At 34.5% G+C, this 14,410-nt stretch overlaps 2 protein-coding genes across 2 annotated transcripts; both read right to left on the reverse strand.

The window, feature by feature from the left end:
* Nucleotides 1-788: 788 nt before the first annotated feature.
* Nucleotides 789-7,369, reverse strand: LOC133689946 (probable 1-deoxy-D-xylulose-5-phosphate synthase, chloroplastic). The gene is made up of 10 exons (XM_062110062.1): nucleotides 6,906-7,369; nucleotides 6,288-6,407; nucleotides 6,034-6,198; nucleotides 5,569-5,719; nucleotides 4,973-5,241; nucleotides 4,441-4,717; nucleotides 3,037-3,329; nucleotides 2,517-2,795; nucleotides 1,441-1,725; nucleotides 789-1,197 (listed from the first exon to the last, which is right to left on the reverse strand). The coding sequence occupies exons 1-10, from the start codon at nucleotides 7,062-7,064 to the stop codon at nucleotides 1,048-1,050; spliced, it is 2,148 nt and encodes a 715-aa protein (XP_061966046.1). The 5' UTR covers nucleotides 7,065-7,369; the 3' UTR covers nucleotides 789-1,047.
* A 783-nt stretch (nucleotides 7,370-8,152) lies between these two features.
* LOC133688612 (cyclin-B1-2-like) lies at nucleotides 8,153-10,599 on the reverse strand. The gene is made up of 4 exons (XM_062108154.1): nucleotides 10,353-10,599; nucleotides 10,060-10,160; nucleotides 8,966-9,063; nucleotides 8,153-8,401 (listed from the first exon to the last, which is right to left on the reverse strand). Exons 1-4 carry the CDS (start codon nucleotides 10,473-10,475, stop codon nucleotides 8,301-8,303), a joined length of 423 nt encoding a protein of 140 aa, XP_061964138.1. The 5' UTR covers nucleotides 10,476-10,599; the 3' UTR covers nucleotides 8,153-8,300.
* Nucleotides 10,600-14,410: the final 3,811 nt, after the last annotated feature.

Here is a 14,410-nt window from a genome sequence, read left to right on the forward strand (position 1 = left end):
GCGTAGATTTTCTACCTCCAGTGTAGTTGTTGTACTACGAGTTTCTGTGTTTGGAGGGTGAGCTGCCACATCTAGAGAAGCATGGTACCTTCAAGTAAACCTAACCTGTCACCCACTGGCTGGCATTTAGCATGAATTCATATGCCATTAACAGCTGAACATGGCAAATCTTGAAAAGTTACTGTATACAGGTAGTCTGGTTGCTGTAGCTTTCGAGGTAGATTAGAAGAATCGTCTGCCTCAATTAAGTTTTATGATCTTGGCTTTGCTTCTTCAAGAAACTATAAATGGAAAGGCTACAAACCCATGTCGGCCCTTCAGAAGGAGCACAATACCGATGACCATCACGATCATTAGATCTGCTTGTCTATTCAAATCCAATGGCTCTTGCGGCCGTTGGCATTGTATCGATGCTCAAAGCTAAGCCATGGTTCATGTCTGTGGTACCATGCTGCTTTTAACGGAAGGACAACTCTACCAGGCTGGTTTTGCATTTTCATGATTGGGTATAATTGAAATGTTGTTTATATTACCAAAAAAGGAAAGAAAAAGGCTCTTGTAAACCCCACAAAAAATGAAGGGAACTGAAGAACACTGAATGCACTGAATAATGATAAATGATAATATTTGGCTCTCCTAGGGTAGGAATTCCCGCAAATAGTAAACAGGGTGACGTGCATTGGTGCTTGTGCTTCATTTTTGTGCGAACCCTTAGGAATTATTTCACAGATAGGTCAGACCTTTACTTTGTTACCATGCATGGATGTGTTTCATGGAAGAAAGAAATGTGGAGGAGAGAAAACTGAGATCAAGATAAATGCAGTGACAGCTGCTCTGAAGGTTACAAGCATATATTTTCATCTGTCGGTTTACAAGTTTATACAATAGAAAATCTAATTTTACATCAAAACCTGTAAACTAACAAGAAATTACAAAAAGACCTGTGCATGCTTGAAGTCATCTTGGGCTTCTTCTGTTTTCAGCCCTCTTTTCCAAGGCAGGTTCGGCAAGAGCATTGCTTCTGACAGTGCAGGAGGGAGAAGATTTTTAGCACATTAAGAGCAGAGCTTCACGGGTGCGACCAAGCAGTCTTAGCACTGTTGCAGCGATATGATGTCCAGTCAGCCCAGCAAGAGCGAGCTGTTCCTTTGGCAATGCATGTTCGATGTATTTGTCTGGTAAAACAATTGGTCGCCACTGAAGAAGTCATACAGGAAAAAATTGCTTTTAGGAAAGAATTAGTTTAATGCAGTATTCAGTTTCTAAATAAGAGCCTATCATAATCATATATAGGCATCAGTAATGAATTGACATCAATCAATATCGTCTGCAGCTCAAAAATTACTCCAACGGCAGTGTTTGTATTCCAGGAAGCATATGATACATCTCTCCCTAGTAAAAACAAACTATTGATATTATCTGTCCGTGTGAAATTATTACCTTAGTTCTTCCATCAAGCTGTCCATCAAGGGCAATGAACTGTGAAACATGGGATCCAAATCCTCCAATAGAACCTTCCTCAACTGTGACCAGAAAGGCATGGTTTTCACACAACTGTCTGAGAAGCTTCATGTCCAGTGGTTTGCAAAATCTTGCATCAGCAACAGTTACCTCAATGCCAAGTTTCGAAAGAAGGGCCCGAGCTCTGAGGCAGTTCTGAACCATTTCCCCATACCCAAGCAAAGCAACATCTTTACCCTCTATAAGAATTTTTCCCTTTCCAATCTGCTCCACATAAACAGTAGTCAAACAGGGTGTGGGTGCATAAGAACACTCTGTGCTCATTCACTAATATTATACAAAAAAGAGTGACCCAAAAAAACTTGTGGAAGTCATGGGAATCAGCAGTTATAATGAAGTTCTGAAAATTAAAAGAAAACTTGAAAAAGGCTTAATCAATAATATCAGAGAAATTCTGAACCATGCCAAGTAAATTAACTGAACACCATTGTGGACAGATAAGCTGTGAATAGTGAATCAATTTTCCTAAGATGCATTAATTATCTTGTCACAAATTATAGAGGGCATGACAAAACATCAGTTCTAGCTCTTTTTTTTATAACTTTTTTTTTTTGAACAGTCATTAGCAAAAACTAGTACGCTTTTTCTGAGCATCAAAACTAAAATCAATAAAGTTCTGAAAATTAAAAGAAAACTTGAAAAAGGCTTAATCAATAATATCAGAGAAATTCTGAACCATGCCAAGTAAATTAACTGAACACCATTGTGGACAGATAAGCTGTGAATAGTGAATCAATTTTCCTAAGATGCATTAATTATCTTGTCACAAATTATAGAGGGCATGACAAAACATCAGTTCTAGCTCTTTTTTTTATAACTTTTTTTTTTTGAACAGTCATTAGCAAAAACTAGTACGCTTTTTCTGAGCATCAAAACTAAAATCATTTTAGGAAAGCTAATACACTTTTTCTGAGCATCAAAACTAAAATCATTCTAGGAAGGCTGATATCAAAAGCAAGGGAAAGTAAACAAGTACGGCATATTAAAAGGATTACCTCAATGGGAATACCACTACGTGTATAATGATCAGTTCCAACAATGGCACCCCTTGGATACCGAAAGCAAATTGGGTGATCATCAGAATGGACTGCAGTAGCCACCATGTCCACAAGCTCATCCTCATCTGATGGTGCCATAACAATCATGTTTGGTAAGCATGACATGAATGTTATATCGAATGCTCCACACATAGTTGGACCATCAGATCCTACCAGTCCCGCACTTGTAATAACAAAACGAACTGGAATCCTCTGCCTATCTACATCATGGACCACCTGGAGAAGCCACAGAGCAACATTCTAGAGAAATTAAGATTTTTCCTGCAATTAATTTTACAATTATTTTTCCAAAACTTGACATCACGCTATCCTATTTCCCTTGAAGAATCAACAAGAATTACAAATCTTACTAGCTTAAAATGAAAATCTGGCAGGATCTGATTCTACAGTATTCATGGCACACTTGCATGCACGCAAGCACACACAGAATTTCAGACACAAGCAGAGAGAGATAGACCTGATCATAAGCTCTCTGCATAAAAGCAGAAGGAATTATGCAAAATGGCTTTAACCCCCCGCATGACAAGCCAGCTGAAAATGTAACTGCATGTTGCTCAGCCATTCCCAAGTCAAAAAATCTGTCTGGAAATCTTTCCCGAAATAGTTGAAATGATGGATCCATTTCCATTCCTGCATGAACAATCACAATATCTTTGTCTTTCTCTGCTTCCATGATCAGAGCCTCGACAAAGCAATCACTGTATGTTCGAGCATGCATACTATATAGTAATTCATTGGAATCAAATGAACCTGCAAAAATGGAAAAACTATTAGAATGGAACTTGATGAATTAAAAAAGAAAAAATTACACTAAAGCCAAAACAGAACTGTGGATGGTCACTCAGCCATGGTGAGGGGAGGTAATTTGGCATCTACAATTAATACACATGGGAGAAATGTCTTTCAAGTAAACTCACACAAACAAATTTACATCTGTTATGAAACAATTCAGCCCCATGGTTATATAACGAATTAAAAATACAAACACTAATAAGAGTCTGTCCATTTGCATCACTCACCAGAGAAAATTAAATAAAAGTTTAAAATTTTGGGTTTGAACAGTCAGCTACAAGATGTCCTGCCTGTCTGATATTTCAAAGAGGATGACCAGACATGCTAGTGGCTAAGTAAACATAGCACAAACTGAGCCTCAACACAAATGGGTACCTCATACTCCAAACATAAAAACTAGAGGTACTTGTGGACACATGTCACATCTCACAGATGGATATTCATAAAACTTGCACTGTTGCACAGCATCTTAATCATTGATTAGTTGGCAGCTAAAAGCATATACAAGATAAAGCTTAGACATGACAAGCCTTATTATTTGTTTTGTTCATAACAGGTTGCATAAATCCAGAATTCTGAAAGAGGCAATTGAAAGCTGTAAGCACGCTGATTTGTGTAGCACGTGGCAGTTCTTCTGTTTCTTCAGAACTGATAAGTGATCTCTTAAACTAGTTTTAGTTCTTGTTCTGATAGAATTTGTACATTTGTTGATAGCATGGCTCTTTAAGCAGGACGGGTTCCTACTTTAGTTTCATTTTGATCAATGATAATCTTCAACTATCAAAAATAAATAAATAAATAAATCTTAGCCTGGCCTAGACATGAACATTTGAAGCAATCTGCAACTTAAAGAATATATATGCATTAATTTAGAATTAAAATTATCACCTATACTTAATAATCTGTAGAGCAAATAACCAGTCCTGGGTTCTTAAAACTTAAAAATGAAGACCAGAATTCAAATTTCCTTTTCTCAGCTAAGGCCTGATCCTGAACGAAGCATAAATGCACAGAATTGATAGTCACTATGAAAACTCAATGTTGATTGAAGTATAAGAACTCAACATACCTTCCTGCTGGTTCTCCATTGCCTCACTAGGTTGTTTATATTCTGTACACTGATTTTCTTCAGTTATTACATGTATCAAGACAGGACCCATTGAATCCAGAGATGACACTTCTTGTAAAACACAAACCAATTCTCCAATATTGTGCCCATCAACAGGGCCTATGTAGTACAATCCAAGTTCTTCGAAGAGAGTTGATCCCAGAGGACCCATCATACCACGTGCATACTCATCAACTTTAGCTGCTAATTCATGCATACCTATCCTCTTGGTAACACCCTTGATAAGGAAAAAAGAGGAGAAAAAAAAAGAGCATTCAATTTAATGAAAACAATAAAGCACTAAGTCAGGACAAGATATTAAATCTGATGGTGAATTTTATTGTGCTACTTATTGCAATAGAGATTTCTAAATTACCTCAAAAAAATGTATTCTCAATTATAGAAATTTTCCATTCTCCCTAACCAAGCTAGTCAGATAATGGTCCTAATACAAGCTTAGTCATGTAGGCAAATAGAAAACTGCTGAAAGTACCTTCGCAACTTCTCTGAGCCTCCGGAATGATTTACTTGACTGGAGCTTGCTTAGTGTACTAGAAAAGGCAGTGATTGAAGTCTTGGAGCCCTCTTCAATCTTGGGGTGTAAAGAGTGTCGGCTGTCATTTAAAATCACAATCATATTTGAGTCCAAATAGCCTGCATTACCCATTGCTTCATAGACCTGACCAGCCATGGTTGTGCCATTGCCAATGACTGTAACAATACGTTCCCGCTTCCCTTTAATATCACGAGCAATTGCCATGCCTGGTGATAAACTAATCAAATTCCATTTTTTAGGTTTGATTCTGATAGCAATTCTGAAGCATTTAAGCAAGAGTTTTACAACTTGATTTGGAGATAACAACAATTTATGAGCTATAGTTAACAGCCCAAACTTGGACAGGTGATCTCATTGGTTGGCAGGATAGCACACATACTAATATATTACCAGGGTATAAGCACAGGCAAAAAAGATTTAATCACGGTGGATATGTGAAATACAGTGCAAGAACTTCTGGACAGGGTGCTCATTCAGGCAAGTGAGCAAAAAAATTAAGAAAAGCATAAGAAGCTGATAGCACGGCATTTTACCAATTCCAGCAGAAATACTGTTGCATCCATGTCCTGCTCCAAACGGGTCATATTCACTCTCAGACCGGGATGTATATCCAGAAAGACCATCCTTTTGTCTTAGCGTATGCATAAGAGATCTCCTTCCAGTGAGAATTTTATGTGCATATGTCTGCCGACAAAGAACAAGGAACTGACTTAAAAAGTGGACCACATGGTCACTCAAAACTAACCATTTCCATATACAAAAGGCCAGTTGTTTTGAAATATTCTTTGGTTCAGACTCTGCCCAGCCAGTAACATCAACAAATCCCCAGTCCACCCCCACTCCAAAAAATATTTAGAAAAGAAAATAATCATGCTAGTAACACTTCTATAGGGATGCACAACACAAAGGAACAAACAAACCGCACTAAGCACGCTATCTTCTGCTCTTTGATGACTACACAGTCCTCTATAAAGAAAGGAATCAGCTGCGAATCTTACTTGTTCCCCAACATCCCACAGTATCTTGTCCACTGGAGCATGAAAAACATGGTGTATTGCAACTGTCAGTTCAACCACTGCCAAACTGGCCTTAAAGTCATTTTGTGTCTTTGACATTATGGAAGACAACTCTGATCGTATTTCACTAGCTAATAGTTTCAGTTCCTGCATATATCAATCCTCAACGAGTCAATAAGCTGAAGTATTAATAGCGTGAAAGATGTATGGTAAATGCAGAAAGTTCATGAACTAACCTTAATGGTTAAATTCTTCAAGTGGATAGGATTTTCAACCACGTCAAGTAATGGTGTAGCAATAAGATCAGAAAATATATCATCGATATCAGGTAGAGCACATATTCGTCTAACACGCACCTGTATCAAGAAAAAAACCGACATGATTCTAAACCTTAACTCTTACAGATATTCATGCTTTACCGTAAAAATCTTTACATGTAGCATCCACCTAGGAACATCATCCTGGATACATGTAGTAAACTTGTCCATGACCAACACTAAATGGAATACGAGAAGGATCACTAGTTTCCTAGGTGTGGCTCCATAGAATGCAAACCAATATCATATATAAACAAACAAGCTCACTGATCATCAAATTCTTTCAATCATCTATTCTATAAATTACACTTATCCAGTTTGCTTAAATCCATACAATTAGCCATTGAAGGTAATCAAAATTTTCAAAACAAAACTACCTTATTTACAAAATTGCCACTAGCACATAAGTTATATTATCTCCTTCTCTCCGTCACATTACAATATGCTCAACAGGGGGTTTCGTTTCATTTCTTTCCTAAAAAATTGACTAATCAATTGTGCAATATTATTATAAAGACACAAGCTTTACTCACATACCTTGGAGTTTGTGGTGGAAACAGAACTAGGATACAAGTTTAATCTTGATAATTCCACCTTATAAGGAAAACTAGAGCTTGAAATCTCCAATTTGTGACCAAATTCTACATAAGAAGGTGAAGTAATTCCATATGGGTACTGAGTAACAGAAGTACCCATCAGAAAAAATAACAAAATCCCACCTCTAAGAGTTCACTATTTTCCCCAAAAAAACACAAAGAGATCAATGCTTGATTGTTTAAAAGCTCACTTGATTGATCAAAACTTAATGGCTTAAAAAGTGTAAAAAAAATTCCAGATTTCTTGCAGATAAGAAACAAGAAAAGTTGCCAAAAAGGGTTATTCTAAAAAATGATTGGAATAAGCGCAAAAAATAATGAAATTTAGACGAGTAAGTGGAGAGAAGACAAAGGGAGCATAATTTGAGCCTATTTTAAGGTTGATAAGGTATCAAGTATCAACTGTTTGAAAAAAAAAAAAAAAGGAAAGAAATAAGAAAATGGAAAGGCCAAGTTATTTTTGGAAAGTTCAACGTTGGTGTTTTATGGGCTGGGTCTAGGCCTTAATTTAGTAGCAAGGCATTGAATGGAAATGGGCTTTTCTAATGGGCCTTCCAATCAATTTGTGCGGGGAGTAAATAATGAATAGGAAATCAAATGAAACATGTTTGAAAACTAGGAATATACCAGAAAATGAAAAAAGAAAACACAAAGGACTATTTTCTAAACCTAAATAGGCTAGATTTCCAACAAATTCATATTGAAATGAAATTATTAAGGTGTATAATGCTTTAACCCATACTTCTATATATATATATATATATATGACATAATTAAAGTGACACCTAAAGATTGAAAGATGAGAACAAATTTCAACTTTAAATTATAACACTCAAAGCGAAACTGAAAAAGTTTGTTTTCATGATCTAAAGTGATTTTGATGTTCAAAAAGGAAAAACAATGGTGTATCCCTGTAGAAAAGGTGAGAAACATCCAGGTTTAGTTATAGATAGATATATGAATTCAAATTTCGAAGAAGTATGAAAGCTAGGCAAGCTGCTACTGCAGAGATTATATAACAGCAGGCGAGTTCTTCAAAGGATTCAAATGGAATGCAATATGTTGATTTTGCTGGAAAATTAGTTTTTGGATCACTAATATTAAGTTTGCTATTACTTGCACTCTCACTATGTTTTCCCGGGCTAAAACAGATATTCTAATAACATTGATAGCGATAATAGATCAATAAGAGTACCAAATCACAAAGCCATTATCATAAAATTGCAGAGTTCGATGTTCATTAACACAGCCAAATTCATTATAGAAATTACTCCTACGTCTTAACCAAATATCTCGAGTACAAATAATCAAAGGCTTTGCTGAAATGCTCATCAGATCACATGAAGCTTTTGCAGGCTGGTCCTTTTGATATTCCAAGACGAACTTCCATCCCACTATGCATGTCCACTGGACGTAAAGTTTCAGATTCACGAGGATCTGCAAGTATCAACACAGAAAGGACTCATCAGTAGAAGTTAGAGCAAAAACACATGTGAGATGCCAATTCATCTGAAAGCATATGCCAAATTTACCAGGACCAAATCAGGAGTTCACAAAAAAATAAATACAGCCCATGTTTAGAATGTTTTTACCAATTACAATTTATCTATCACACTAACTAAAGTGCAAAATAATTACATCTATCCTCGAAACCCCAAATTGAGAACACAATCTGTGTAATTAACGTACTAGAACAAAAATGATTATCAAAAAGAAAAAGATATGTGATGCAAATGAAATTAATGGATCCCCAAAATTACATGAAAGATCATTGACAGTTTTATCAACTGCAGAACCCTAAAATCCAATGAAAGACAATCAGCCTACCTTTGATCATTATGAATGAGGATGATGATTTTTTCAAATACTTTATTGAAATGAAAGTAGGTGTGAATTCAAAATCTAACCAACTCAAAATGAGAAGGCAGCTTTTATAGCAATAATCAAATACTATCAAATTGAAAATAACTTTCTTTGTGGTTAGCAAATAGAAGTAGTTACCATTCAGATAATCCTCAAAACCAAAATCTTCCAAACTTCCGGTCAAAGCCTCCAGCCCAAGCATTGAAGATGGAATTGGTCCTGGTGGCCTCCGGAATCTGCAAAGTTCACACAGATGAATAATGCAAAAATAGCAGCATAATCTGATAACTGTACAACTTTGAATATTTTATGTGTGCATTTGTGTGTGTGGAGAACCACAGCAAAAGAAGAGGAAGCCCCAGCAAATTTTGGACAAAATTGGGATACAACATGCGCATGTGCAAGTTATGAGTGAACTTATATGACCTAGTTTCAGAAGAAGCAATCTTCCAAGCCTCGTGTCAAAGTATCCATTTCAGCATGAGTGGTCATAGTAACAACTATACAGCATCCACCTGTTTAGTTTTTCAATATACAGTGTGGATAATGCTGCTCTTAATTCTTAATTGTAATGATAGGTCAAGAGAATATACTCCTGGATTTTAATAATAAGCCCCTCGAAACCAGTAGTATCCCAGGATGACACCACAGACAGCAATTAAAAATTCCAACGGTAAGGATTTAGGTGCAGATGATCCAAATTCACGTTAACAACTTGCCCAAAACTACAACAGTTGAACACTCCTACCTAATATGGCTCTAAGTGTAGCACCATGACACCCTCGTGGGCATCTAACAACCAAACGATATGTGAAAATAACAACTCCATACTAATTGCTACTTTCTGTAGCAAACTGTTCAGGTCTCCAACCCTCAAGCTCACATCCAATCAGTACAGGATAAGCATCTTCAAACAACTAAAATGCAAAGCAATGTTAAGCAAGATCCATCCCATTTCAGCCTTTATGCCCTTGTATTGATAATCTAAAGTCCTTAGCTCCTGTAAACAAAGCACTTAAGCTAAATTTCCCCTAGTCTGAAATTAAAGCACAATCTCATTGCACTTTTCAGATTAAAAAAAAGAAAAGCTTGGGGATACAAATAAAACCCAAATTGACAACTAAACAAAAACCTTCTTTTAATTATCTAAAACACACACAAAAAACCCAAGAAACAGTCACCAGCGACAGGTTATTTTTTAAACACAGAATCAATCAGTCAAAAACACATACCTAGAAAGCATCTGCCTTTCGATACCCATCTGAACAAGAAAAGCTGCCCCATAAGCGTTTGCAAGGGTTATTCTCTTCATGTCCTCTTGATTTTTCTCCACCTAAAGAAAACCTAAAATTATTACCTTCTTAAACATAAAGAAACCAACTTCAATTTCAACAATCTATTCAGACAAAACCCTTAAACCCCATTATCATACTAATTCCATAAAATATACTAAACAGACAAAAAAAGGGAAAAAATGGTACAAAATTAACATATTTTCAATCCAGAAAAGACAAGGAATGATTACAGAGAGCAAGGCAGATTCAAGAGGGTGAGATCCAATGATGTCGCCTCTCTTGGTATCAAGGCCGAAACGAAGAGAATCATGGACTTCTCCAATTTGATGCTCGATTGTCTTTGGTGCTTCCATTCTTTCTTGTTTTCTTCGATTTCTCTTCTCCTCTTCTGTTTATGTGTTCTGTCTTTGTGAACAAGCGACTAGTTAGTTGATGGAGTAGGGGAAACTTTATGCGTGCTGTGTTGAAACGACGACGTAGATTCGGTTGTCTTATAATTTCCTTCGGGCGACTGACTTATCTAGTAAGTCATGGAGTAAATTATAAAATTAGTCCCTCTAGTTTTTAAAATAAGTTCAATAGTCTTTTTAGTTTTACAATATAACTAATCAATCCTTTTACTAGTGTTAATCGTGCTTAATTTAATATTATTTTATTTTCAAAAATATCTTCTTTTCTCATAAATATTTTCATATTATATACTTCATTTTATGTTTCTTAAAACAAAAGGGATTAATGGCTTAATTAGTCCTTGTTGAATAGAATAATTTGTCTTTGGGCTAAATGTTGTAAAAATAAATCTAGATTTAATTCGGTGAAAGGACTTATAATCTAAATTAACTGATTGAAATTTTATTTTATTTTTTTAATCAAAACAATAATATTCTAAATTTTTAAAAAAATATTTTTTTTTATCAACTCATATTAATTTGCTCAATCAAAATTCAAGTTTTTTTATAAATTAATTACCAGAATCAAGTTTAAAAACTAAAATAGATAAAATAAGTGTGTCAGGAATATGAGTTATTTGATGATTTTATTAATTATTAAAAAAAAACAGTATAAAAAGTTTCATTGAGATCTTTAGGTAATATTAATAGAAAATTAAGGGTTGGAGTTGACACATGATAATATTGTGAACAATGTAATAGAGTAGTAGCCATTTTGTAATTAGCCCTCGAAAAAATATAGCAGTTAGCAATGAAAAACAAATGATTGAGGCCATTAAGAAGTTATTGTTTTGCGGATTTTTATTTTAAAAAATATTAAATTAATATTTTTAAACATATTTTAAATATGTTAATTTTAAAAAAAATTGATATATTTTAAATTTTAAAAAATCACTTATAAAAATTATCGTATTATCAAACACACATAAGTGATGTTACAATAAATGATCAATGAAGTGTTGATTTAGTGGTTAAAGTATTGGTATATCTGCAAGGATGAGAATACAAGTTGGATCCCCAGAAAATATATTTATTGAAAGGGACAACCACGAACATCGAATGTGATTAGTCTTACTATTTAAAAGGATGTGAGGATATTCGAGTAGGAATAAAAAAAAAACACACATAAATAATGTGTTTTGAAGAGCTTTTGTTTCTGTTTTTGAATATTTTTAGTTTGAAAAGAAATTAAATTTATATATTTTTAGTGTTTTATAATGATTTTAATATATTAGGTTAAAAATATAAAAATATAAAAAAATTATTTTAATATATTAAAAAAAAAGTTATTGAACACTCCCCGAAAATGTTTTGAGAACGGGCTCATGGACCAAAGCTAAAGGAGCCCAAGACAACGAACTTGGACCACTTGGTAGAAGAAGTCCCCAGCTAAAATTCAAACCGTAAATTAATCAGCATCAAATCTACCCACCCCACCACTTAAATTGTTGAGCCTTCCTAGGGGAGCTTTTAGCCATTCGATATGCATCATCCATGGTGCTTGAAGCTGGTTTTTCAAGATTGTCCTCGAAACAGAGACTGTCTTCAAGCTCAAAGAATGACCAACAGGGAAGACAAAAATGACTCCCTAAGAAGCAATGGCTGCAGATGATATATTCTTTCAATGTCAACCTCTTTCCAGCTTCTCGAGTGCTTCTGTACAAGGTGTGATACTTCCAAAAAACCCTCGGTCTTGCAACTCTAGGTTGCTGTAGAGACGATGAAATTATTTGTATGGAGGATTGTTCTCTATCCTTTAATTTTCAGAGTATTGAACTTTACTCTTTTTTTTTTTTAGTTTAACGTGGGTGTTCGGACCAGTTTGCGCGCACCTTGACTAATCCCACAGACCCTGAAGTTAACGACCATGTAAGCTTTCAGTGTCCATCATATAAGCAACCACAGGGCTCGAACCTGAGACCACAGAGGAAGCAAACCTCTTGATCCCAAGCTCTTACCACTAGCCACCACCTAGATGGTTGTATTGAACTTTACTCTTAATTTCTCTTCTGATGGATGATAAAGCATGTTTCTCATAAAAGAATATGTTAAGCTAGGGGTGAGAAAAAATCGAAAAACCGATTAAACCGAGAAAACCGGAAAAAAAAATAACTGAAAAAACCGAACTGAAAAAAAACGATTAAAATTTTAAAAAACTCAGACGGTTCGGTTTCGGTTTTATAAGCAAAAAACTAAAAAAACCGAACCGAACCGAAACCGAAACCGAAAAAACCGGAAAAAAACCAAGCCAAACCGAAAAAACCGAGCCAAACCGAAAAAACCGAGCCAAAACCGAGAAAACCAAGCCAAACCGGTTTGAACTGGTTTTTGCCCTAAAAAATCGTACCGAACCTGGTCGGTTTGAACCGGTTTCGGTTTTTTAAAAAAAAAATTAATTTGATTACTTTTTTTGATAAAAACCGAACCGAACCGAAAATAATTATCCCTATGTTAAGCCTTTCATGTTCTTCCTTCTTTTTTTTAACTCTTATAAAGGCAACACGTTTAGAGTGAAAATTAATAAAAATATCAAAAGTTTTTGGATACAATATTAGGTTTCATTTAAATTTATGTGCACATAAAAACATACACGGGATTACAATGGATATCCATGAATTAGATTTCTTGATATCTATATTTTCTTTATTATTTATTAGATAAAAATTTAGATATTCATAAATTACCTATATATATATATAATATAAATATAAATTTTATGTTAGGTTTGAGCCAATTTCAAGTTAAATTTAACAATATTTATACCATATTTATTATTTATTTGAAAAAGATAACTATTTAAAAAATACTTTACTATTTAAATTGAGTTGATATTCATCGAGTCTGGATCAAATTTTTTTCATCCTTGTTTTCTAGTCTCCATATTTATTCATCCCAGGGAGGGAAAAAAACAAGTCTCATCTTCTTTCCAGAACAAGAAAGAAAAAAAACCATGAGTTAATACGTTAGAACATAAGTCTTGTATTTAAAAACAAAATTATGCGTACATGTAAGAAACATCTTGCATCAAATAAAATAATAATGTTTGAGCCAACCTTGCCGTGTGGGCAACAAGGTTGCTCGAGTGCAATATCATGTAACGTTTTGCTCTATAAAAAACGTATGTAGAAATATTATTGTGGTTGTTTTTTAAATTATTTTTTATTTAAAAATATATTAAGATAATATTTTTTATTTTAAAAAAATTATTTTTGATATTAACATATTAAAATGATCTGAAAATACTAAAAAAATATTATTTTGAAGAAAAAAAATTATTTTTTTAAAATATAAAAACAAATTAAGCCATATTCAGCTTCCTTTTCCATGACCTTGAAAACATTCCAGGTACTTTCTAAACCTTTATTTTTTATAGGCAAGGCTTTTCGACGGAAGCTGATATTTCAATTAACTATCTAGATGGTGGTGCAGTGGTAAAAACTTGGACCAAGAGATTTGCTCTCTTTGTGGTCTCATGTTTGAACCATGTGGTTGCTTATATGATGACCACTGGAGGCTTATATGGTCGTTAACTTCAGGACTCATAAAATTAGTTAAGGTGCATGCAAGCTGACCCGAACACCCACGTTAAACTAAAAAAAATTAATTAATATTTCTCCTCGCATCCATTCTAGCTAGCTTCGTGCATGGAATATTGTTGAATAATGATATTACAAGTTAGTGTTGCTCTCTATGTTATTGTCGTATACATACACATGGAACCAAAACATGAACAGCAAATATCATATATCTTGTTGGGTGAGGTAAGGCCAGGAAGAAAAAACAAAATTGAAAATTACAAGGATGACTAATTGGTTGAGTGTAGTTTCTAGCTAGGTTAA

This window comes from Populus nigra, chromosome 3 (assembly GCF_951802175.1).
Source record: "Populus nigra chromosome 3, ddPopNigr1.1, whole genome shotgun sequence".
In the NCBI taxonomy this organism is placed as follows: Eukaryota; Viridiplantae; Streptophyta; class Magnoliopsida; order Malpighiales; family Salicaceae; genus Populus; species Populus nigra.

Excerpts from the sequence above, each read along its gene's own strand:
- LOC133689946 (XM_062110062.1), bottom strand. The coding sequence starts at position 7,064 with ATGGGTACTTCTGTTACTCAGTACCCATATGGAATTACTTCACCTTCT. Across the intron at positions 6,408-6,905 it reads TTTCCACCACAAACTCCAAG|GTGCGTGTTAGACGAATATG; the intron begins GTATGTGAGTAA and ends TTCTTGATACAG. Across the intron at positions 5,242-5,568 it reads CAGTATTTCTGCTGGAATTG|GCATGGCAATTGCTCGTGAT; the intron begins GTAAAATGCCGT and ends GTTTATCACCAG.
- LOC133688612 (XM_062108154.1), bottom strand. The coding sequence starts at position 10,475 with ATGGAAGCACCAAAGACAATCGAGCATCAAATTGGAGAAGTCCATGAT. Across the intron at positions 9,064-10,059 it reads GAAAGGCAGATGCTTTCTAG|ATTCCGGAGGCCACCAGGAC; the intron begins GTATGTGTTTTT and ends TGAACTTTGCAG. Across the intron at positions 8,402-8,965 it reads TTTTGAGGATTATCTGAATG|ATCCTCGTGAATCTGAAACT; the intron begins GTAACTACTTCT and ends TGATACTTGCAG.